At 42.0% G+C, this 24,997-nt stretch overlaps 1 protein-coding gene across 19 annotated transcripts in view; it reads left to right on the top strand.

Moving 5' to 3' along the window:
* The window catches only part of Zfp715 (zinc finger protein 715), a 40,265-nt gene that overhangs the window by 2,310 nt on the left and 12,958 nt on the right, over nt 1–24,997 (top strand). For 2 of the 19 annotated variants that reach the window (XM_039100897.2, XM_039100896.2), the window contains exon 1: nt 21,748–24,000. In XM_039100897.2, coding sequence (XP_038956825.1) covers nt 23,929–24,000 — 72 coding nt within the window. In that variant the 5' untranslated portion in view covers nt 21,748–23,928. Of the gene's footprint in view, nt 1–21,747; nt 24,001–24,997 lie in introns of those variants that run through there. The other 17 variants (XM_017590089.3, XM_017590078.3, XM_017590077.3 and 14 more) reach the window with 17 other exon arrangements.

Here is a 24,997-nt window from a genome sequence, read left to right as displayed (position 1 = left end):
CCATTGCCTTTCCAGAGCTTTCCAGTGCCTCTGCAAACCTTTGGGTCCAGCCACTTCTTTTAGGCTGAGCACCTCCGCTTGGAGCCTCCAGATGTCCACTTAGGTTGCAGTGCCTGAGAAAACACAAGCCGTCAGAAAGAGAAACACAGAGCGTGAAGTCCAGAGGTAACACGACTGCTGATGTGAATTCATCCCAGAGACGCCGAGTGCTAGATCCAGAGCAGCAAGATGCATCTTCTGTGGTAACTTGGAGCTTCCTCAGATTTGGTTCTCCGGATCTCCGTGGAAGACAACGGAAGCGGCAGATTCCCAGTTCTTGCTTCCAAGATGGTCTCATGCACCCAGCCAGGAATGGAGCAGAGAGTAGAAGAGAGACACGTGCTTCTCCTTGTAAACCTTCTTATTTATTCACTACTTATTTATTTGAGGGTGTGTATGTATGTGCACATGCATGTGAAACCAGAAATGGATGTTGCATGTCTTCCTCAGTCACTTTCTTTCTTTCTTTCTTTTTTTTTTTAATTTTTTTTAAGATTTATTTATTATATATGAGTACACTGTTGCTGTCTTCAGACACACCAGAAGAGGGCATCAGATCTCATTACAGATGGTTGTGAGCCACCACGTGGTTGCTGGGATTTGAACTCAGGACCTCTGGAAGAGCCGTCTGGTGCCCTTAACCGCTGAGCCATCTCTCCAGAACTCTCTCTCTCTCTCTCTCTCTCTCTCTCTCTCTCTCTCTCTCTCTCTCTCTCTTTCTTTCTTTCTTTCTTTCTTTCTTTCTTTCTTTCTTTCTTTCTTTCAGAATGGACCTGCCATTGAACCTAAAGTTCTCTGATCCATCGACATAGTCCTGCTGTCCAATTGGCCTTAGAACTCCCCCTGTCTGTCCCCCCACCCCTGGGGTTATGGGAGCGCTCTTTTGCACTTGGCTTTTTATTTGGGGTCTGGAAATGCAAACTGAGGACCTCATAATCGCAGGGCAAGTATTTTGAACCATCCGTCTAGCCCCTTTGTGTGTGTGCTTTTTAAATGGACAGCAGTCTGTGCAGGCTAGGAAGGCCGAGCTGTTACATTGTTACTGTTTCGTTTTATGTTGGTGAGGTAACAGGGCTGAAGAACTCTCCAGTGTCAAGGATTCCGATGGCCTCTCGCCCTGAGAGTCCTAGGCGCACGCATGCTCCACAGGCACAGTTGCCCTAAAAAAAATAAATAAATAAAAACATCTTTTAAAAATTGGTGAAACATAATTGAAAGCCACAACTCTCTCATTAAAGATTTTTAAAAATGTGTGTGTGTGTGTGTGTGTGTGTGTGTGTGTGTATGTGTGCCTGAGGGAGTTTATATATATCATATTTACAGTACCTTTGGCAGTCAGAGGGCATGAGATCCTTTTACCCCACAACTGGAGTTACAGGCAACTGTGAGGGACTCGATGTGGTTCTTGGAAATTAAGCAGAGGTCCTCTGGTGAGCAGTAAGTGTTCTTAACTGCTGTATCCCACAGCCCCGTTTTCTTTCAAATTGATGAGATGTAGCTAAGGACCCCCCCCCCTTCTTTTTAAACTCTTGGTCCTCCTGCCTCAGCGCCTGGAATGCAGACATTGCAGGCAGGGGTCATGACACAGATCCTATAATTTATAAACGACATGCTTCAGCTTCTTGGTTTCTCTTGTTTAGATCCATCCCTCTTCTGCATACTAGCACTCTCCAGCACGCAATTACGTGGTTTCTGTAACTACCCATCTAAGAGACAGGTCCATTTCCGCAGCAACCTATGTGTAAATTCTTCTCTTCTCCTGCACAACTGTCTTTGGCCTACTCATCAGATTTTCTGTAGACGTGTGAATGTCCCTTTGTGGGGGTTGGGGCACATTTGCAGGATACAGGACCTGGGACCTTGAGCGTGTGAGCTTCCTGCTACTGGCCTCATCTTCAGCTGTGCATATTTATTCCCAACAGCAGCAATCGTTGCACCCACTCGTTGGGTACTTTGTGTGCTCCAGACACAGCGACAGCTCTCTCAGACAGACAGTGTTCTATCCCAGATAGCTCCCTATTTAAAGCAAAGAAGGGGGGTGGGGTGGGTAGTGAAGAAACGGCTTACTGGTTAGGAATACCAACTGCTCTTCCAGAAGGCCGGGGTTCAATTCTCAGCACCCATGGCATGGCAGTTCGAATCTGTTCTTGTGCTAGACTCACATGATCTAAAGACCCCTTCTGGCACCAGACACAAGCACTTGGTGCACAGACGTACATGCAGGCAAAACATGAAACAAACAAACAAATAGATGGTCGGAGAGATGGTTCAAAACAAGCAAGCAAGAAAGCAAGCAAGCAAGCAAGCAAGCAAGCAAGCAAGCAAGCAAGCAGATAATTGGAGAGACGGCTCAGTAGTTACAAGCACTGGCTGCTCTTGCAAAGGACCAGAGCATCAATTCCCAGGATCTACATATTAGCTTGCAAACACCTTTAATTCCAGTTACAGTGCCCTCTTCTGACCTCAGTGGTTACCGGACACCAGGTGGTGTACATACATGCCAAAGAAATGCAAACACACACGTGAAATGAATAACTGATAAATTAAACAAAATCATTTTAAAAATAAATTAAATAAATCAAGCAGAGGAGCCTGAGATACAGAGTGACATAAGTGGCTGGAGTTCACGCGGTCAGCGGGCAGCCGGCTCGGGCTTAATGCTTGGCAGTTGGGCTGCAAAGTCAGGTTGTCAATTCCAAGCCCTAGAGAAAAACTGTATTGGTGCTTTGATAAATTAAGAGCTGGAGCCCAGTCATTCCCTTTTGTTTTGGTAGACCACTTTACTGTCAGTTGAGATTATTATTCTTTTAGGTGTCCTTTAATCCCGAGTCCCTTACCTCTGTCTTCCATCCATAGTTACTCTCCATTCTGTGTGAGAACATCCGGAATGAATTTGTTCTAGGTAAGCGCCTTTCAGGTTAATCTTAGAGGCGCGCAGGTGAAGTGCCTGTAGAGGCCAGAAGAGGGCGCCAGATCCCCTGGTGCGGCTTGGAAGGCAATTACAGATGCCCAATCTGGAAACTGAACTTGGGACGCATGGGAAAGCAGCCAATGCTCTTGTTTGCTGAGCCATCTCTCCAGGCCCTATTTTCTGTTTCTTTTTATTCCTTTCTGAAATAAATTCTCAGTTTTAACTCCCAATCTTTCTAATTGCTGTTATCATTCTTTTTTAAAAGAAATTAGAGAATTGAGATTTTTTTAATTTGTTTTACATCACATGCTTAATATAACTCTATGTTAATTTTAATGGATTTAAAAAAAATAACATTTATTTTTGTATGCCCATCCTCTGCACACACATGATGCAGCTTGCTGTGGAGGTCAGGGAAAAACCTTCTTGGGTCAGCTTTCTCCTTTTACCATGTGGGTCCTGGAATCAAACTTAGGGCATCGGGATTGGTGCCAAGTGCCTTTACCTGCTGAACGAACTCACCAGCCCCTGTTGCAGTGTTTTTGATTCTTAGAGTCTTGGGATATTTTAAAAGTGTAATTTTCAGGATGGATAATATACAAATTTTAAAAATAAAAAAATAAGCAGCATGAAACTCATTTTGTGTAAAGCCTACTTCTCTTGTGGTGCTTCTTCGTTTGGATCTCTTCAGCAAATGTGACTCAAAGCCTCTACACTTTTCATAGAGAAAAATAGCAGGGTACAGGTGATCTGACTGGGGAAATGGGAAAAGGGGGCCCTCCAGTTAGGGACAGGGAAGGAGTTAAATACCGAAGGAGCATAAAATTACAATCAGGATATGTGAAAAATTCACAAGGAGTCAAATTATGAACTATCTACCTAAAAAACCACATAATGCATGTCTTTGTCTAAATGTGCATGTATATATACGTCTATATATACATACATATACATATGTATGTACATTTGCATATGCATTTACATATACATCATATACATATACTCATACACATGCACATACACATACATATACACATACGTGTGTGTGTGTGTGTGTGTGCATGTGTGTGGTTTAAATGAAATGTTTTCATCTAAGCTGACAATGCAGCCTCCAAGAGCAAAAGACTGTCCAACAAACCCTAACACCAGGCATGATAGGCCCTTTTTGGAGTTGTGGTCAGGGTCATCTAAGAGACTTCCAAAACACTACAGGCTATTACATCACTAATTCACACCAGTGAGAAACCTAATGAATATATAAACTGTGGAAAAGACTTCACCCAAAAGGAACATCTCAGTTTGTACAAGAAAAGCATCATGTTGGCCATCAATATGGGAGTGCTTCAACATGGAGTCATCATCCAACAGGACCAAAGAATTAACAGAGGGGACAATGTTTACAAACAGTGACTTTGGGAAAGCTTCGCCTCAAAGTCCAACTCCAAAAGCACAAGGAAACTTGCACAAGAGAGAAATTATGTGTGCACTGACTGTTGGAAGGCCTTTGATGGTAGGTCAGATTTCAGTAGGCACAGATGACTCACATTAGAGAAATAACTCTTGTCTGCCAAAAAAAGAAGTGGAAATGTCTCCCTCCAGAAGTCAGAGTTGACTTCAGCAAACTCACACCGGACAGAGTCCTTATGAATGCCGTAAATGAGATATTGATATTCAGCCTCACCGAAGTTGTACAGAATCCATGCGAGGAAAGAGCTCTCGTGCCTTCTAGATAAGGGAAGGCATTTTACAACGTCACATTTTAGTAGATACACGGTGATTCACACCAGTTCTTACAGTGACGTTATGGTGCCGTTATCACATGAAGGACTCTACAAGGAAACCAATTCTTAGTCTATTAGCACGTTTCCAAATAAATATACTCCTTGAGGTGCTTGGAGTGATCCTTTCATAAGCAATCTAATTGCATATGACACAACTCACAAAGGACAGCTGTCTGTGCACTTCTTACAGCTTGCAAATTGGCATAAGAAAAATTACTTGCAGAAACAGAGTTGTAAAACTAAGCACACACGCCCCGTTTGTAGTAGCAAGTTAGGTGATTGTGATTTCATTTCAGATGATGATCTAAGGAAGGTGATACAACACAAATTATTGTTAATCTGTGTTGGGAATTGGTTGGAATGCTTTATTTTGATTTGGCCACCAATTCGGGAACCTTCTTGTCCAAATGTTGACAGTCCCTGTCTCCAATTGGTTTTTGATTGACCAATAAAGAGCCAACGGCCAATGGTTGGAGAGACAGAGAGGGAGAGAGGGAGGGAGGGAGGGAGGGAAGGAAGGAGGGAGGGAGGGAGAGAGAGAGAGAGAGAGAGAGAGAGAGAGAGAGAGAGAGAGAGAGAGAGAGAGAGAACTTCTATGTTCCTGGAGGAGGAAACACAGGGAGGAGAAATAAAGGAGCTCTGCCCAGAGTAGGACAAACCACACCAGAAAGGAACGAGAGAATAGCAGCAGAAATGTAAGTGGAAGGCCTGCCTAGAAGCATCTTGGGGAGCAAAGATAAGGAGAGGCGCCCAGAAGAAGCCGGGGCAATAAGATAAACTATAGCTTTAAGAGGCATTAACTCGGGAATGCCTGACGGGAGATGTTCAGGCTACGGGGAGGATTAGAAGTGCCCAGCATTGAAAAATTGCCTCCATTAGAGTAGCGGGTGGGCATGTCTGTGGGGCATCTTCTTGGTTAATGATTGATGTGGGAGGGGTGCAGCCTATCATAGGTGGTGCCACCTCTGGACAGGTGGTCATGAGTTGCATAAGAAAGTGAGCCATGCAGGGTAAACCAGTAAGAAATGTTTCCCCCACGGTCTCTGCTTCAGTTCCTGACTCCACGTTCCTGCTTGAATTCCTATCTTGGTTTCTCTAGATTATGAACTGCTTGTATACCAAATAAACCTTTCTTTCCTTCCGGGTTGGTTTTGGTCAGAGTTCTTGTTAAACCTGAGAAGTGTGAAGTGAGTGGCAGGGGTCCGGGGAGGATGCTGTATTGCTGAACTGCGAGGAAAGTCTCTAGCTAAGGTGGAGATCTGCTGGTTTGGTTTCTTTCCATTCTTGGCGTGTTTTCAGTGTTTCCCGAGTCCGTGTTTTGTCACTCCGCAGTGTACTGTCCTGTGAGATTTCACAGTGTCGTCTGTGAAAGCTGTCCTGGGAGGATTAGTGAATCGCTGGGGACGTTGGGAGTGGGCTCTGCGGAACCCGGCCTTAGGTAGGAGCTGGGCGTTTCAGGGTGCAGATCTTGAGGAGGCTTGTGACGCACTCAGCCTACTCGGGCCGTGATTGGCTCTGTAGGAGCCAAGAAAGCAAGGCTGCCAAGGACAACCATGGAGACACAAACACAGAGACCGGAGGTGTTTGTGAGTAACAGCGTTGCATTCTGGACAGGCGCTGTGAGTGGAGGACCTACTATGAGGACATGCGCAGGATTCGACTCCAAATTGTGATTCCCAAGAAGAGGAAAATTAACAAAATATATGAAAAATGGAAAAATTAGTTCTTTACATTTTGACTTCAAATGGAGGAGACAGAGGACCATTCTCAATCTGCCTTGTTATTTGCAGTAACAAGGGCTAAAAATTCACTTAACGAATGGAGGGGAACTCAGGAGATGTGTATGTTAATTTAGATGTGAGTTCTGTAGTCAGCAGAGTCTCTGTGCTGCGTGCTGGAACCAGATAATTTCCAACCCCAGAATGGTATTTCCTGTAGGGACCTAGAGCTGCAAAAGGAAAATTTTAAGAAGAATTTTGTTTGTTTGCTTGCTTTTGCTCTTTTTTGAGGCAGGGTCTCATGTAGCTCTGGCTATCTTGGAACTCACTGTGTAGACTAGGCTGGGCTCCAACTCAGATCTGCCTGCTTCTGCCTCCAAAGCGTTGAGATTAAAGACCTGTGCCACACACCCATCTCTTAATTTCTAAGTTCACTTTGCATAAATTCTTTAGAGATACACAAACAAGCCAGTGGACAGGGTAATGATCAGTAACTGACAGCCAGAATTAAAATGCCTTCCCAGTAAGAAATGACTTCACATGATTAGAGATTAATGAAGGAAAAAGATCTTTCCTAATAGTGTCTAACTGGTTTTAACTAAAGCACAAAAGGGAACCAGCCTTGAACAGACATATTTGTCAGCTTACATAGGCCTTAGGCTTATACATTCCACATATGCTTATACATTCTATACATTCCCCACATGCTGTCTACATATGGGTTCAGGCCCCACATTACAGTTTGAATAATCGTATAGGGACAGGAAACTGCAAGTCCGGCCACTTGATAGATGAGAGATTTCCATCGCAAAGATATTAGCAGGATTATTTTAAACTACCCCAGTGTAGTTGTTCTTTTCAAACAGTTGTTACCAAGGGTCCTCCTGCCCACCTGGCAAGAACTATGGTTTTTGGTGGAGTGGGGTGAGGATAGAGCACAGGGACTCAATGGTAGACCAGGACTTAATGACGGTTGTCACCTCGTGCTGACCCTTGAGCCGTCCTTAGAGGTATGTTCTTGGACTTGGGGTGGGAGCCAAATTAGAGGTCAGTCTTGGTGAATGAACATCAGCAGAAACGTTTTTCTCAGAAGCCCTAAACTTCAATTACGATATAATTCTTTTTCTTTATGGTTTTTTGACACACCTGGTTAGTGAACTATTTATCTTCCCATCATAATGGAAGACAGCACTCCTTCAGCTAATTTCTACTTTGGGTAATTAATTTCCTAAATGAGTTAATTAACAAATTCTTTATAGCATATATATTCCTTCAAGTTTCTCCTGCATCAGTACCACATCCATATTGGAGCACGTTATTTGAACCCCCAAATTGGGGCTTATTTAGGGTTCTCTGGGGTTTATTTAGGTTCCCTGTACATTGTGGTCCCTGTGTGTTGGTTAGTTTTATTCGTCAGCTTGACACAAGCTAGGGTGATCCAGGAAGGGGAACATCAACTGAAAAAATGCCTCCATCATGGATGCAATTCTGTGGAATGTTTTCTTGATTAATACTTGATATTCTAATTTTGAGTTTATTTGTTTGTTTTGCAATAATTTATTTTATTTTTAGAAACGGGTGTCTCTGTTATGTAGCCCTGGCTATCCTGGAACATATTATGTGAATCAAATCAAGCTGACCCCAAATTCACCCAAGTGATAGAGTTAAAAGCATGTGCCACCACGAATTAAAGATTTTTTTTATTTTATTTTCATTTTGTGTACGAGTGGTTGGTTGACTGCATGTATGTGTGCTTGGTGCCCACAGAAGCCAGAAAGTTGGCTCCTTTAGCATGCGGGTGCTGAGAGCAGACAGTGTGCTCCTAACTACTGAGCCATCTATCTCTTCAGCCTCAAATGCTTTTTATTGTTTTCTTCAGGTATGAACACCCTGTGAACACCAAGCTGGCCTTGAATTCGTGGCAATCTACTTATGTATTGCTGTGCTTTCTGCCCCCTTACAAGAGTAAGACCACTGATTGACAGTTGACTAGAATGAGACTATTTCCACACTGGGGCATGTTACTTTAATACTTTCTGTTGGAAGTGATTTGGGGTAAATTATATTTTTCTGTGAAGCACTTGTTGGTTGTCATCAAGTTGGCAATGATTTCAGAGGCCCGGAGGAGGTTACTGGTTAGGAGGCAGTTTGTCAGCCTGACCGTCCTATGCCTCACTGGTTAGAGGTTCCTGAAGTCATTGGTGCTTATATCTGCACGCTGATGTGTAGGGCGCCCTCCTGTGGTGAACAACGGTACTGCGCATACTCAGGCTTTGCACCTGGCATCAGTTGGCGGGTAATATGCTAATGAGGGAGCAGTACCATGCTAATGAGGTGATTCGTGCTCTGCCAATCCCTGAAGGACAATTAGCATAGCCTCAGCCTGCTGTCTATATAAGGTGAGCGCTCTTGCTGCTTGAGGTCCCCGTATCAGAAATGAGGTGGTCCTGCAATAAAGGCTGTTGACAAGGATCCGACGGTGTTGCGTCTTCCTTGCTGGACGAGGTGGGCGAGACACTGATGCAGAGGGGACATCGCATTACAGACAGGGTGGAAGTGTGTTAGGGATTGGTTCTAATGTTTTCATTCAATCAGGAACCTGCATGTCCAAACGCTGAAGGTCCTTGTCCCCAATTGGCTTTCGATCATTTGATAAAGATGCCCACAGCCAATGGCTGGACACTGGGTGGAGACACTTAGAGTCGTGGGTCAGGGCACAGAGCGGAACAGAGCGGAATTGCAAGGATGAGGTAGGAGATGGAAGAGGAGAGCTGCAGAAGAGAGCCAACAAGACATACGAGAATTTGGGTGGCCACTGGTCACTTCCCTGGTTGGGCCTAGGGTAGCAGGGGAAGGTTTAGGAGTGCCCAGTCTTTGAGGTAGCCAAGGCATCTTTTTAAAAAAAAGCTAAAGTGTGTGTCTTTCATTCATGGACCCAAAGATAGATTCCAGGCAGGTGCACGCGTGTGATCTGCTAGGATCTGCAACAAAGTGGTATAGCAAAGACTCTCTGCTAGAGATGGCATGCAACGTTATGTGCGAGAACCCACTGTTTAAATAATTTAGAGATTCCTGAATGAAAGAGACAATACACACGCACCACGAGACAAATTTAGGAAGAGGGGGGATTTGGTTTCTCAGCTAGTCTAGTCATGAATGATGTGGTTCCCATGCAAGCCGCAAAACTAGAACACACCCAATGGCAGGGATTTACCCCAGAGCTGCCTGTTTAGAGGAAGACAGTAAGAAGCAGACAATAAAATCTGCCTGCCTCCAGCCATCAGAAAAATAAAGGATAGAGGTGCATAAATCTAGTTCAATTCTTTTTTAAGAATAGAAGGGACTATTCAGGATCTGCCTGAGCCACATGGGGATATTTCTTCCCATGGTTTAAAAATGATACAAAGAGCTTAAACTGAGAATTTGGGAGCCCCTGGTGTGCAAAGAGTCAGGCCACTGCTAGGAGTTAGACAATGAGAGGCAAAAAGGCAGATGGTGGACACAGCCTGCTTCCTACAAGCAGGACAGGGATTTTTTACAGTTTGATTTAATCGTTTTTAAGAATAGAAGTGTGTATAATGTTAATTGTTTAAATGTTCTTAAGTATACAGAGATATTACGCTCCGCAGCAGGGAGAAGGTAGGGAGAGTGAATGAAAAACATGCTTTAGAGAAATTTAAAAGTCTCACCAGGGCAAATTCTCAAATGGGTCCACATGAGATTTGTGGGGTTCCCTGGTATGACAAAAATGGAGGCTGTAAATAGGCTTATATAGCAAGTAGAAGGGAATTTAATTAAAGTTAAATACAGAGATGTATAAATGTTGAGGCATTTGGTCTTTTAAAAAATTAGATTGAAAACAGGGGATAGGAAGCCTAACCTATCTCGAACAGTAGAAATTTAGGCCTTGAGAGTTACATATAGAGAAAGGGGCATACTACAATATGTGCCCACAGAGATATCAATCTCCACAATAGAGAGAATTTAAGTATACATAGATAATATACATATTGAGGCTTCTGATCTTAAATTGTAGGTTGAAAAGTTGGAGACAGAAGCACTGTCTCAGCAGAAAATATTTGTTTAGATTGCTTTAATTGCTTTGAATTGTTTCAATTATCGGAGTGCGTGTGGTTATGAGTTTGGTGGTTACATTAAAATTTCTCTGGGAGAGAGGTCAAGTTATACCTTTAATGATTTTCAGTTATTGACCCAAGAGCATCCTATTTGGGGAAAGAGGTTCTGTATTTGTGTTGACAGGAAAAGAGAAAAGGCTTTGGACCCCTTCCAGTGTGATATGGATCAGATATGACAGGGGGAGACCTCCTGAAGATCTTAGCTACAGAAAAGAAAAAGTCAAGAAACTCAAACAGGACAGGGTAACTTGGTCTGTTTATTCCTTGTCAAGGCAACAGCCCTATAACTGGCTTAGACATAGACATGTCTCTAGCGAAAACTTCAGTTAAAATCAGACAATAGATCTCATTGTTTATGGAACTCTTAGGATGCTTCATGCCTTCCTTCATATGACACAAATAAAGATTTATTATAATTAGTTATTGATAAAACTAACTCATAAAAGAGACTGGTGTCTTTTACCTGCTCAAGCAAGAAACAGAATTTCATTCTTAACAGATCTGTTCACCCTGTACAATCCAAACAAGTATCTTAACGGTACTAAAATTTTGGCTGTGAGATTCATGTATTACAGAAGGTACAGGTTTGCCTAGATTCATCCTCAGAGATGCTGAACTGACCTGACCTGCTGTTCCAGCACCCTGATTCCTGATGCTGTCCAAAGACTTTCTCTCAGAACAGCTTCAGGAATTACTACTGATTCCAGATGATCTAGTCTCATCCAACCTTTCAGACAGCGTGCTCCATCCTGGAGAACTTCAATCCATCCAATCAGAACTTCAGGCAAGCCTCTGAGCCTTCTAAGCATACAGAGACCAGACAACAGATGCGAAAGCTAGCTTTCTTAAGTTTAACCAGTTTTCCTAATTTTCTTGCCCCTCCCCAACCTTTTACATAATTTCTTGTTGTCCCTATTCAGCAGGAAGAAGCCATGGAAAGTTCTCGGTCCAATTCCTTGGGTTTGAGTGTCTGGCTATGGTTATTTTATAAATTATAGATAGGTTGTCATTTTAAGGGATCATTTGGGAATGGTCATTTGAACAGGGAAGAAGTAGATGGGATGGATTACAAAATTTATTCTCGAAGAATGCATTATGATGTAGCCATAATCGCACATTGGTAGAAATCTTTGTAATTGATGTAAACTTAAATATAATTTCTTATATTGGCACAGAATTATATATTGATATAGAATTAATGTTTAATTGATATAAATCTGTATATTAATACAAAATTTGAAATTAATATTATTACTCTTAGATAGGCATTGTGTCTATGCAACTCATTTAAGAATACAAGGCTTTGACACAGTTCTTTTAATAGCTGCTATCACAAAGTGTTTAAGATGGTTAAGTAACACAAATTAAGGGCCAGATAGTGAACTCACAGTTATGTTATATCCTAATTTGATTGTGATAAACATGCTTTCAATGTGCTCAAATAGAAATGGCTAAGAGTAGCTAAGGTTTAACAGTTCAAGTATACTTTTTATAGACAGTCTTCAAAAACATGAGAAATCTACAGAATGTGACATTTAATGTTACTTCCTTTGACCATGAGACATGTCCGTTCCTGATAGCTTCCCCATTCTCCTTCAAAGAGGATTTGAACATCTTTATCTCCAGGTGAGGTTGCCTACCATGGCAAGGTAGCAATTGGGCAGAAATTGCCCTATCCATCTACAGACAAAAAAAAATATTATCTAGAAAAGGACAAAGAGATAGGCAAGTACTAATCTCTGCCAAGACAGAGTTAGCTAGTCTTTCATATTCCTACTTCATTTATGGGTCTGCCAGATGGCTCTGGGCCAAAATGCTGAAGACAGATGTTTCAACATTCTAAGTAATTAGGGGACTGTCCAGGTAGGTCCCTGTTTCTACTTGTTTAAGTTTTGGAAGCTATGTTTTTATGCTTCCTATTTATTCAGCCAACATTTAATTAGCCCTTGGATTTCTGACAGGGTTGCAGACTATTTATAGTCCTATAAGCAAACTTAAGTCGTTTAACATTAAAAGATATGACATAGAGTAAAAAACAAGCTTTTCAGATGGTGCCACAGGCTAAAATCAAAACATAATTCAGGTATAGAATCGTAAATACTTTACATTAGGAATGATGATAAAGTACTTTGTTTAATTGAGAAATATGATGGACTCAATGTTAATTGTATATTGTTGTGATGGTTTGTGTATGCTTGGGCCAGAGAGTGGCACTATTAGGAGATATGACCTTGTTAGAGTAGGTGTGTCACTGTGGGTGTGGGATTTAATACCCTAATCCTAGCTGCCTGGAAGTGAGTCTTCTGCCTTTGGAACAAAAGGCGGAACTCTCAGCTCCTCCAGCTCCATATCTTCCTGAGTGCTGCAATGCTCCCGCCTTGATGATTATGGACTGAATCTCTGAAACTGTAAACCAGTCCAGTTAAATGTTTTCCTTTATAAGACTTGCCTTGGTCACGGTATCTATTCACAGCAGTAAAAGCCTAACTTAGACAATCATACTCTATGATTTACATAACTATTGTTGTTTTACTCAATTTATATTTGAGAGAAGAGTTTTTTTTCTTTCATTTAGACAGAAAAGGTGAGGTGTTAGGGATTGGTCCTAATGATTTGATTCAATAAGGAAACTGTGTGTCCAAATGCTGAAGGTTTTTGTCCCCAGTTGGTTTTTGATCAAGCAATAAAGATGCCAACGACTGGGCACGGAGCAGAATTCTTAAGAGTTGTGCAAGCTAGGATGCAGAAAGGAACAGCTGAATTGCAAGAATTCTGTAGGACATGGAATAGGAGAGCTGCAGGAGCCATATGAGCATTTGGGTGGCCACTGGACACTTCCCTGATTGGGTCTGGGGTAACAGGGAAAGGTTTAGGAGTGCCAAGGCATTTTAAAAATAAGCTAATGTGTGCATGTCTTTCATTTGTAGACCCAAAGGTAGCTCCTGGGTAGTTGTGTGCATATGATCTGTTAGGAGCAGGAAGTGGTGTAGCAAAAACTCACTACTACAGAAGTGCTTAGAATGAGGAGGTCCTGGTGCATGTTTGCAGATTTTCTAGGCCAACGATTGGTCAGTTAATGTAAGTAATATGTCTGAAGGAAATTGACTATGTATCTGTGGATAGACAGGGAAATGTCTAGAAACACAGAATAGAATCAAAATTGTCTGTCACCATAAACTCTAGGCAACAGGAAACAAATAGTGTTTCTACACACTGACCACAGGAGGGACTGCATGAAATATCATGTCCAATATTTCATTAAGAATAAATCTAAATTGAATGCAATCCCTTGTTCTTCTATTTAGTGACCTGTGAACAAATTGAACAGAATACCAATGCTTATTATGTATAGCTGAAGGGGTTGTTTGAAAGTGAATACAAGCTAACTTGGCAGCTTACTGACTTTTATTGGTAGTTACCATCCGCCAGGCAGCTGCTGAGGGCTTGGTGAGCTTTACCAGTGATGGCATTTTAGATCCCTATAATAAATACCTGTGTCCTCACTTTGGAAGCAACTAAGTATCTTGATATTCTTCCATTTAGTAGATGGAAGTCCTGAAATGAGTTATTCCTTGACTTTAGTTGAAACTCATGGGTTTTCTGTTCACCCAGCATAGTCCCTCAGGTTTGACCCTAGCACTGCAACAGAACACCAGCTGCAGCCATTCCATTCCTCTATGTCTATCCTTCCTGTGGCTCCCACAAACCATCTTTTTCCTAGCTGCCCTCCCTCTACTTGTTCCTGTGTCCTACCTGTACAGAGGCCACATCTTCCAGAAAAACAGGTAGCTCGCCCACAGACCTTCTCTGCTCTGTTTCCCTGGCAGATCCAATCCCTCAGACTTCTTCCAGAAGATACACCAGAAGACAAGCTGCAGCCTCCCTTCCTCCAAGTCCACACCTCTTATGGATCCCATAGACCACCCACTCCTGACCTTCCTCCCCAGACTCTTTACTGCATGCCAGTTTCCAACATTAGGAGGCATCCTCTGTAAACATATCACAGAGCAGGTCAGTCAAACAGACACACAGCCATCACACTCTGAAAATCCAGAGAGGAAACAGAACCGAAGGCACAAAACACCTACACAACAAAGACAAACCCAGAAACCATCACCTAGAACTATAATCACCCCAAACACTGATGCCAGGATAAGAACACAGTAACATCCAGGACAATATTCTCCACTAGAACCTAGCTGTCCTATTACAGCAGCCCTTGACTATACAACATAGCTGAAACTCAAGAATGAGACCTTAAAAGCAAGTATACAAAGATGATAGAGGCCCTTAAAAAGGAAATGGCTAAATACTTTAAAGAGAGCCAGAAAAACATAAGCAATTAGATGAAATGAATGAATTCCTTAAAGAAAGCCAAGAAAAAACAAAACAACAAATAATTGATGGAAATGAAAATACAAATGTTCAAGACCTAAAAATGGAAATAGAATCAATAAAGAAAACACAAACTGAGGGCATTCTGGAAATGAAAAATTCAGGGTTGCGAACAGGAACTACAGAGTCAAGCCCCACCAACAGAATACAAGCGACAGAAGACTCTCGGGCTCCGAAGATAACAAAGAAGAAATGGATACATTAAAGAAAATGTTAAATCTAAAAAATTCCTTGTGCAAACTGTTTAGCAAAACTGGGACATTACGAAAAAACCAAGTTTAAGAACAATAGTAATAGAAGATAGAGAAGAAACACAGCTCAAAGGCCAAGAAAATATTTTCAATAAAATCATAGAAAAAATTTCTTAATATAAAGAAGGAGGTGACTACAAAGGCAGAAGAAGCTTACAGAATACCAAATAGATTGAACCAGGAAAAAAATGTCTCCTTACCACATAACAGTCAAAACACTAAATATTCAGAACAAAAAAGAATATTAAAAGCTGCAATGGGGGGAAAAGACAAAGTTGCATATAAAAACAGACCTATTAAAATTACACCTGGTTTCTAAATGAAGAATCTAAAGGTCAGAAGGCCTGGACAGATGTGCTGCAGACCCTAAGAGGCCACAGATTACAGCCCAAGACTACTATACCTGGCAAAACTCTCAATTACCACGGATGGAGAAAACAAGATATTCCAGGATCAAGTCAAATTTAAATGATATCTATCCACAAAAGCAGCCCTATAGAAGATACTAGAAGGAAAATCCAAACCAAGGAGATTAACTATACCCATGAGAATACAATACAGGAAATAAACAATCCATGCCAGCAACAAAATAAAAGAAGGGAAGCATGTGCATGTACACACACATGTGAGTGCATGCAGACACACACACACACACACACACACACACACACACTCCCCATCCTAACCATTACCACCATCACTAGCAACAATAAAATAATAGGAATCAATAATCATTGATCATTGACATCTCAATATCAATGGTCTCAATTCCATTAATTTTTTTTATAGACTGACAGAATGGGTTTGAAAACAGGGTCCATTTTTTTTCTGTGTCCAAGAAGCACACCTCAGCATAAAGGATAGATATTACCTCTGGGTAAGGTGTTGGAAAAATGTACTCTAAGCAAATGTACCTAAGAGGCAAACTGATGTGGTCTTTTTAATATCTAACAAAATAAACTTCAACCCAAAACTAATTTAAAAAATGATGGAGAACAATACTTTGTACTTATCAAAGAAAAATATCCACCAAGATGTCATTTCAATTTTTAATATCTATGCCCTAAATACCAGGGCACCACTTTGATAACAGGAACACTACTATAGCTAATTCACATATTGACCTTTGTACACCGATAGTGGGAGACTTCAATACCCTATTCTGATCAAAGGACAGATCATCCAGACAAAAACTGAACAGAGAAATGCTGGGACTAACGGATGTTATAAACCAAACGGACCTTGCAAGTATTTACAGAATATTTTCCCCAACAAAAAAAGAATATACCTTCTCTGCACCTCTGGAACTTTCTCCAAATTGACCACACACTCAAACTTAAAGTAGGTCTCAAGGGATCAAGGAAAATAGAAACTAAACAACTCTCTACTGATGAATAACGAATCAGGTCAGAGATAAGAAATTAAAGACTTTCTAGAATTGAATAAAAAGAATAAACAACATACCCAAACTTTATGGGATATAACAAAGGCAGTTCTAAGAGGCAAGTTCATAGCACTAAGTGCTTTTATAGAAACTCTGGAGACATCTTTTATTAGCATACCTGAAAGCTTTAGAATGGGAAACTAAATAAGATTGGCAATCCTTTATCCAAACTAACTAAAAGACACGGAAAGAATATCCAAATTTTCAAAGTCAGAAATGAAAAAGGAGTCATAACAAGAACAAGAAACACCAAGACAATCCAGAGAATCATAAGGATATACTTTAACAACTTGTACTCCACCAAATGGGAATATCTAAAAGAAAGGGATAATTTTCTCAATAGGTACCAATTAACCAGTGTTAAATTAAAGCCAGATAAATAATTTGAATACACTTATAACTATTAGTGAAATAAAAGCAGTCATTAAAATTCTCCCAACCAACCCCCTCAAAAAAAAAAAAAACAACCCAACAACAACCACCTCCTATAAAACAACAACAACAGCAACAAAACCCAGATGATTTTAACACAGAATTCTACCAGACTTTCAAAGGAGAGTTACTGCTAATTCTCCTTAAATTATTGCAGAAAATAGAAACAGAAGGAACATTGCCCAATTCATTTTATGAAATCACAGTCACCCTGATACCCAAACCATACAAACACTCAGCAAAGGGAGAGAATTACAGACCAGTTTCCCTACGAACACAGATGCAAAAATAATAAAATACTTGTAAAAGAATCCAAGAACACATCCAAAAGATTATCCACCATGATCGAGTGGGCTCATCCCGGAGATTCAGGAATAGTTCAACATTCAAAAATCAGTAAATGTCATCTACCACATAAACAAAGTGAAAGAAAAACCAACGTGATTTTTTGTCATTAGATGCATAAAAGGCATTTGACAAAATCCAACACGCCTGTCATGATGGATGTCCTGGAGAGATTAATGAACCTGTAGATTGCTTTTTGGTAGGATAGCCATTTAGCAATGTTAATTGTACCAATCCATGAGCCTGGGAGATCTTTTCGCCTTCTGCTATCTTCTTCCATTTTCTTTTTCAAAGACCTGATGTTTTTGACATACAGATCTTTGACTCGCTTAGTTAGGGGTATCCTGAGATATATTTATTATTATTATTAACTTGAGTATTTCTTATATACATTTCGAGTGTTATTCCCTTTCTCGGTTTCCGGGCATACATCCCCCTAATCCCTCCCCCTCCCCTTCTTTATGGGTGTTCCCCTCCCTATCCTCCCCCCATTGCCGCCCTCCCCCCAACAATCTAGTTCACTGGGGGTTCAGTCTTAGCAGGACCCAGGGCTTCCCCTTCCACTGGTGCTCTTACTAGGATATTCATTGCTACCTATGAGGTCAGAGTCCAGGGTCAGTCCATGTATAGTCTTTGGGTAGTGGCTTAGTCCCTGGAAGCTCTGGTTGCTTGGCATTGTTGTACATATGGGGTCTCGAGCCCCTTCAAGCTCTTCCAGTTCTTTCTCTGATTCCTTCAACGGGGGTCCTGTTCTCAGTTCAGTGGTTTGCTGCTGGCATTTGCCTCTGTATTTGCTGTATTCTGGCTGTGTCTCTCAGGAGCGATCTACATCCGGCTCCTGTCGGCCTGCACTTCTTTGCTTCATCCATCTTGTCTAATTGGATGGCTGTATATGTATGGGCCACATGTGGGGCAGGCTCTGAATGGGTGTTCCTTCTGTCTCTGTTTTAATCTTTGCCTCTCTATTCCCTGCCAAGGGTATTCTTGTTCCCCTTTTAAAGAAGGAGTGAAGCATTCACATTTTGATCATCCGTCTTGAGTTTCATTTGTTCTAGGCATCTAGGGTAATTCAAGCATTTGGGCTAATAGCCACTTATCAATGAGTGCATACCATGTGTGTTTTTCTGTGATTGGGTTAGCTCACTCAGGATGATATTTTCCAGTTCCAACCATTTGCCTACGAATTTCATAAACTCGTTGTTTTTGATAGCTGAGTAATATTCCATTGTGTAGATGTACCACATTTTCTGTATCCATTCCTCTGTTGAAGGGCATCTGGGTTCTTTCCAGCTTCTGGCTATTATAAATAAGGCTGCGATGAACATAGTGGAGCACGTGTCTTTTTTATATGTTGGGGCATCTTTTGGGTATATGCCCAAGAGAGATATAGCTGGATCCTCTATCCTGAGATATTTTATTTGAGGCCATTGTGAAGGGTTTCAGTTCCCTGATTTCTTTCTCAGTCCATTTGTCATTTGTATATCAGAAAGTTTACTGATGGATTTTTTTGTTTTGATTTTGTTTTTTGGATTTTTTTTTTTTTTTGGAGTTAATCTTATATCCAGCCACTTCACTGAAAATGTTTATCAGTTATAGGAGTTCCCTGGTAGAATTTTTAGGGCTACTTATGTACATTATTATATCCTCTGCAAATAAAAATACTTTGACTTCTTTCTTTCCAATGTGTATTACCTTGATCTTTTTCAGTTGTCTTACTGCTGTAGCTAAAACTCCAAGTACCATATCAAGTAGATATGGAGAGAATGGATAAGGTTGCCTTGTTTCTGATTTTTAGTGAAATTGTTTTGAGATTCTTTCCATTAATGACTCTGTTTAAGAGGATTTGTTAGGGGGCTTAGGTTCCATTCCCAGCACCCACATGATAGTTCTCAACTATTTGTAGGACTATTTCCAGTTCCAGAGGACCTAACTCCTTCTTCCGTTCTCCAGGGGGCACCAGGCACAATTGTGCACATGTGTACATTCAGGTAAACACTCATATACATAAATACATCTTTAAAAATATCTTTAATAAAATGTTGAGTTCTATTGTTAACTCTAGACTACTTTCAATATGGAAGCCATAAATCCTTGTTTGGCTTGAATATCTCTCTCTAGAAGTCTCTAGGAGAACTCCTTAGGATCTTGAGGGTGGCAGATGGAGTATGCCTCCTATGCCCACACCCACAAATGCTGACAACAGTATCTTGCTGGCGTCCTTCATTCTGGTGAAGAATTGCACTGTATAATGGTTTGTCAATGCATTCTACAGAGCTGTCTGCTACCATCCTCTGACCTGCTCTCCCCAGTCTCCTCCTTGTTCCACGTCTGTCTCACTGTTGTCTTGTACGTGAAACCAGCAATAACCGACACCCACCACTCAGAACTTTATGCATATGTAAATAAGCTCTTTTGGTCAGTGGTGGCCATGAAATGGCTCTAAATTGTCAGGTACAAGAAATTTTCTTTCAGCCAGAATTGGGGACAGGAAACTGTAATGGAAACACTTGTGAGGTTGACACAGATGAGTGGAGAATTTAAGTCCAGCCCAGAATACAGAGACGCCCTGTCTTAGAAAAGAGTAAAGAAGAGAAAGAACAGGGAAACAAGGGAACAAACAGAAAGGAAGGAAGGAAGGAAGGAAGGAAGGAAGGAAGGAAGGAAGAGAGAGAGAGAAAGTGAGTAAGCGGGTAAGGGGATAACGAGATTGCCTAGTGGGTAAAGGTGCTTTCTGACAAGCCTGAAGACCTGAGTTCCAAAGATATGTCACCAAAAATTTTTTTAGTGTTATAGTCTGGTCCTGAAAGCCCTACCAAGCTGGGATCTGGCCAACACCATCTGTAACCAAAGAGACAAATAGGGAAACAAACAGATAAAAGGAGATGTATTCAATTTGAGCCTAGGAACAAGAGGTCCAGTATGGCTATACAGAGCCTACGAAAGTGAAAACGAGAAAGGTCTTTAGATATTCCCAGATGCACCTTGCCTTGGAAAAACATGGATGTACACTCTATTCTTTTATTTGTTTTATTCCACTGTCTTTTGAGATAGTCTCACTATGTAATACGGTCTAACTTGGAATTCACCATGTGGATCAGGCTGGCCTCCGACTCACAGAGATCTGCCTGTCTGCCTCCTAAATGCTAGGATTAAAGGTGAGCTCAGACCATTTTACTAATTTGAAAGTTTGTTAACCCATTAAAGTTTTTTTTCTCAAAAGCGTTTGCATAATTTAGGAAAATACAATTTAAAAACAATGGACATCTATCTTGTCTATTGTACCTTTCCACAATAGCAAAATGGAGTTATGAGATTATAGTTTGTTATGTAGCCCAGGCTGGCCTCAGACTCTGAGATCTGCCTTTCTCTGCCTCCATCCAGAGTGCTGGAATTAAAGGTATGAGACAAATACTTGACTAAGATTTAATCCTTTTGTTTTTGTTTTTTTTGGAGCAGGATTTCTCCTGGATATCCCGGAACTTGCTCTGTAGAACAGACTGGCCTTGAACTCAGAGGTCTGCATGCCTCTGCCTACAGAGTGTTGTGATTAAAGGCATGTACCAACACCACTGGGCAAGATTTCAGTTTTTATTTTATGGGTATAGGTGTTTTATCTGCATGAATGTCTGTGTGCTTGGTGCCTTTGGAAGTCAGAAGAGAGTCCCCTTGTAACAGGAGTTACAGATAGTTGTGAGCTGATGTGAATGCTTGAATTGAGCCAGTTAGGGCAGTTTGTGCACACAACTGCTAAGCTACTGCTCTACTCTCTCATCCCTTCTCCCTTGCAGAATTAGGTTTAAATAGAAGGCAAGAGGTATGTAACTAAGCGATCTTAGTTTTTTGGCCCCTCACTAACATTGTCTCTGGCTCCTGTCTGTCCTGCAAAGTGGTCTAAGAAGTTGTCAGAATGGTATGAAATCTATTTTCCCGTGACAAGTCCGTGCTCTGACTGCCTCCTCGCTTTAGCACATCCTTTCTCCCATCAAGAGATTTCTATCTCTGGGGTCCGTTGTCTCAATAGTCTATAAAAGAAGGGGCACAAAATGTCTCTTTAGAATATCATAATTCCTGCCAGGCTGTCACACCATATGGGACAGCTTTCATACTTCCACTCAAAGGCATTGTATTTAGCTTTCCTGACCATATGGAATCCAAGTTCCTGGATGGTGGCCTCCAACGTCAGCGGAGGACGGACAACGCTGACAGTTTCCAAGGAAACTGGCACCACCGGGTTTGCCATGCTGACTGCTGGCAGGCACTCAGTTTCAAAAGTGTTAGTGGGCATGCGCAGTATTCTACTGGGCGTGGACAAATCCTGCCGGAAATCTAAAAGACACCGGAAATAGAGTGGCCGTGAAATCTTAAATGTTGTAGTAATTCTAGTGTTACTTCGCTGGCGGATCCGCGAGGTGGTTTGGAACTTTTCCATCCGGGACTCTTTGGCTTCCATAGGCGGAAGTCGCCGTCTGGCGTGCGGTGTGCAGAGCTCTCTGAGGTGCTGTGTGAGGTGAACCGCGGCGGCGCAAGGAGGGACGCTGTACTGCGCGGAGCGCTGGTCTGTGCTGAGGGACGGGCTGAGGTGGCTGCAGGGGTCGTCGGATAGGGCGGGGGTCGTTTGGTTCGTATTCACCCTGTTCTCGACGGTTTTCCGAGTCTTGTGTGTTTTGTCACTTCTCAGTGTGCTCTCCTGTGGAATTTCACAAGTCGTCCATGAAAGTTGTCATCTGAGGACACTGGGGGCAGGACTCAGTGAGTGGGCGCTGCGGGAGCGGGTCCCGGGTGGGAGCCGGGAGCCTAAGAGCAAGGACTTTGAGGTGGCTTGTGACCCACTCAGGCCGTGATTGGCGTAGGAGTCAGCACAGGCAGCGATGGAGCCTGGTGCGGGTGTTGTAGGATGCTTGTTTGGGCGACTCTGGTTGGTTAGTGTTCGTGTGGCCAGTGACTGAGGCTTGATTCCTCATAGTACTACGTGAAGAGAAACAGCGTCGGCTTTACCAAAGAAAGTGTCAGGACCACAGGTGTCTGAACTGTGTGTGCTCAGGCTGTCACTGATGAGGTAGGAAGGGTGACCCAGGCATTGCATGCTTCCAAGTATCTCAGCTGCTGAGCTCAAGAGATTTCTTCTAAGATCTGTAAAAGTAAGGAATTTTGTTTTATGGGCTGCTGTTGGGTCTCCTTTACCAACTAGTTCGTTCTTACCTCAGGGTGGGCCGGCATTATTGAAGGAATAAACCCGAATATTAAAAACAAATTTTCATTGTTTCGGGCACTTTAGAGTTATATTTGGGAATCCTTTGGAGATTATGTGCATCAGTGCTTGCCTCTCTTGGGGATCTTAAAGATCACTGATTGGCAGTTGACCAAAATAATATTGGGCCATAGTACTTGTACTCCAGTATTTGTGCTGCTATGGAGTCCCTAAAAAACTGTGTATTAATCCGAAAGTAGTAGATCATACCTTTAAATTCCAGCACTGATAAGGCTTAGTCAGTGAGAGTTAATGGCTAGCCTGGTCTACATAGCAAGTTCCAGGACAGCCAGAGCTACCTGTCTCAAACGCGTGCGCGCGCGCGCGCACACACACACACACACACACACACACACACACACACACACACACACACAGAGAGAGAGAAAGGGATAGACAGACATGGGTGGGGTGTTCGGGGTGGGGGACTGAGAATTGGGTAAGCCAATTTTTCTTAATGTGGCTGTGTGTGGACAGGGAAATGACTAGAAACTCACACTAGAATCAGAATTGGCTGTCATCCTGAGCTCTTTGTGCAACAGGAAACAGGAGTGCTGTTTTTAGATGCTGACTACAGAAGGGAGTACATAGATACAGTGGCCAGGGTGTTCCTTAGAATGAAAACAACTTGAATGTGTACCCCTGTTCTTCTATGTAGTGACCTGTGAGCAAATCAAGCAGAATGCTAATGCTTATGTGTAGCTGAAAAGATCGTTTGAAATGAAATCACAATTAAGTTGGCAGCTTACCGAGTTTTTGTTAGTATTTTGCCTCCTTTCAGGCAGGGGCTGAGGGCTTAGTGAGCCTTCTCTGGCAGGGCATTTTGGATCCCTATAATAAACATCCAGGTCCTCATTTTGCAATGACTAAGTTAGCACATTGGTTTTCCACTCGTTAACCCATGAGCACCGCAGTGTGTCCTTTCTTCCTAATGGGTGGTTTTTAATTTTTGTTTTGTTTTCTTTGTTGTTTGTTTTATAACCCAGACTAATAACAAGAGCAGGGCTTTGATGTGTCCTCTACATGCCTACATCTGATCTTCCATACAGGCCCTCACCAACCGATGCTCGGATGTTGGGCCGTTGTCTTTTAGTGATTTCCGGGGTCTCTGAGACCACTGAAATCTTTCAGGCCTCAGGATTTCCTGCTGTGCCCTTCTTCAACATCTGTGACACTTGAGGGGTTTGGATTTGCTACCAAGAAAGCCTCAAGATAGAAGACAAAGGACATGGCTGAAGATACGATTTTCCAGCAGAGAACCCAGCCATTGGGTGCACAGGAGCAGCATGAGTCACGTGAGGTAAGCTGGGGCGACTTTGTGCTTGGTTCTTCGGGTCTTCAGGGCAGATGCAGGAAGCTGCAGACTTCTGAGATGACCTTAATCTAGTGAGGAATTAATTGATTCTATAATGCCCACACTAAGTAATTACCCCCACCCCCTTGCCCTCTCTTTCTTTGGATACAGGGTCATAATGTGAGGCTGGCCTGGAATTCGATATAGCCCAGGCTGCTATCAAATGCAGCACTTTTTTTTTTTTTTTTTTTTTTTTTTTTTTGTCTCTGTCTCTCCACTGGTGGGATTATTACATGTCTACATCACTATAGATAATGTCTCATCTACTTAATGACAAATTCTTCCTCTTGACTTCTCTTTTTTTTTTTTTTTTTTTTTTTTTTTTTTTTTGGTTTGTTCCTCTTTGACATCTTGCCATCCCCGGTTCCTAAAGCTTGCCTGCTATGCCCATCCCTGTAAGAAATGGTGAATCTGGAGAGGTAGCGTTTTCATTTTCAGTTCTTAGTCTCATGGGTCCATTTTATGTCTCATGTCTTCTTTTAGGGAAACAGAGCAGGGTAACAAGGCAGGCATCCTGTAGTTGCAGGGAGGAGGGAGATAGAGGAGACATAAGCCTGATATCCAGGCCATGAGGCCAGCAAGCCACAGTAGAAAGGGACAGCTGTGGGTGTGGCATTTTCAGAGAAACTGAGGAAGCCTAGTGTACCAGAGAAAGCATGCTTAGTATGCTTTTGGGCCAGCATCTGTGAAAGAGAAGGAAACGTTAGTTTCTGTATTAGAGCTCAGAAAAGCCTGAAGCTTAATAGTGAAGGTCTGTAAGCACTGTTCTGTGGGAGACTGGCTAGTGTGATAACTATTACTCCCAACTATTAACCATGTCCTCAGATGGCTCTGCTTTCCTAATGGGTGTCCCCTGTCCAAGTGATAGTAACCAGGAGTTGGATTAACTTTTCTCAGATGGGACAATAGTTTATAAAGTTCCAATCTTTAGAGCAGATCAAAA

The sequence above is a fragment of the Rattus norvegicus genome, chromosome 1, assembly GCF_036323735.1.
Source record: "Rattus norvegicus strain BN/NHsdMcwi chromosome 1, GRCr8, whole genome shotgun sequence".
Taxonomy (NCBI): Eukaryota; Metazoa; Chordata; class Mammalia; order Rodentia; family Muridae; genus Rattus; species Rattus norvegicus.
This window is presented reverse-complemented; position numbering and strand designations above follow the sequence as displayed.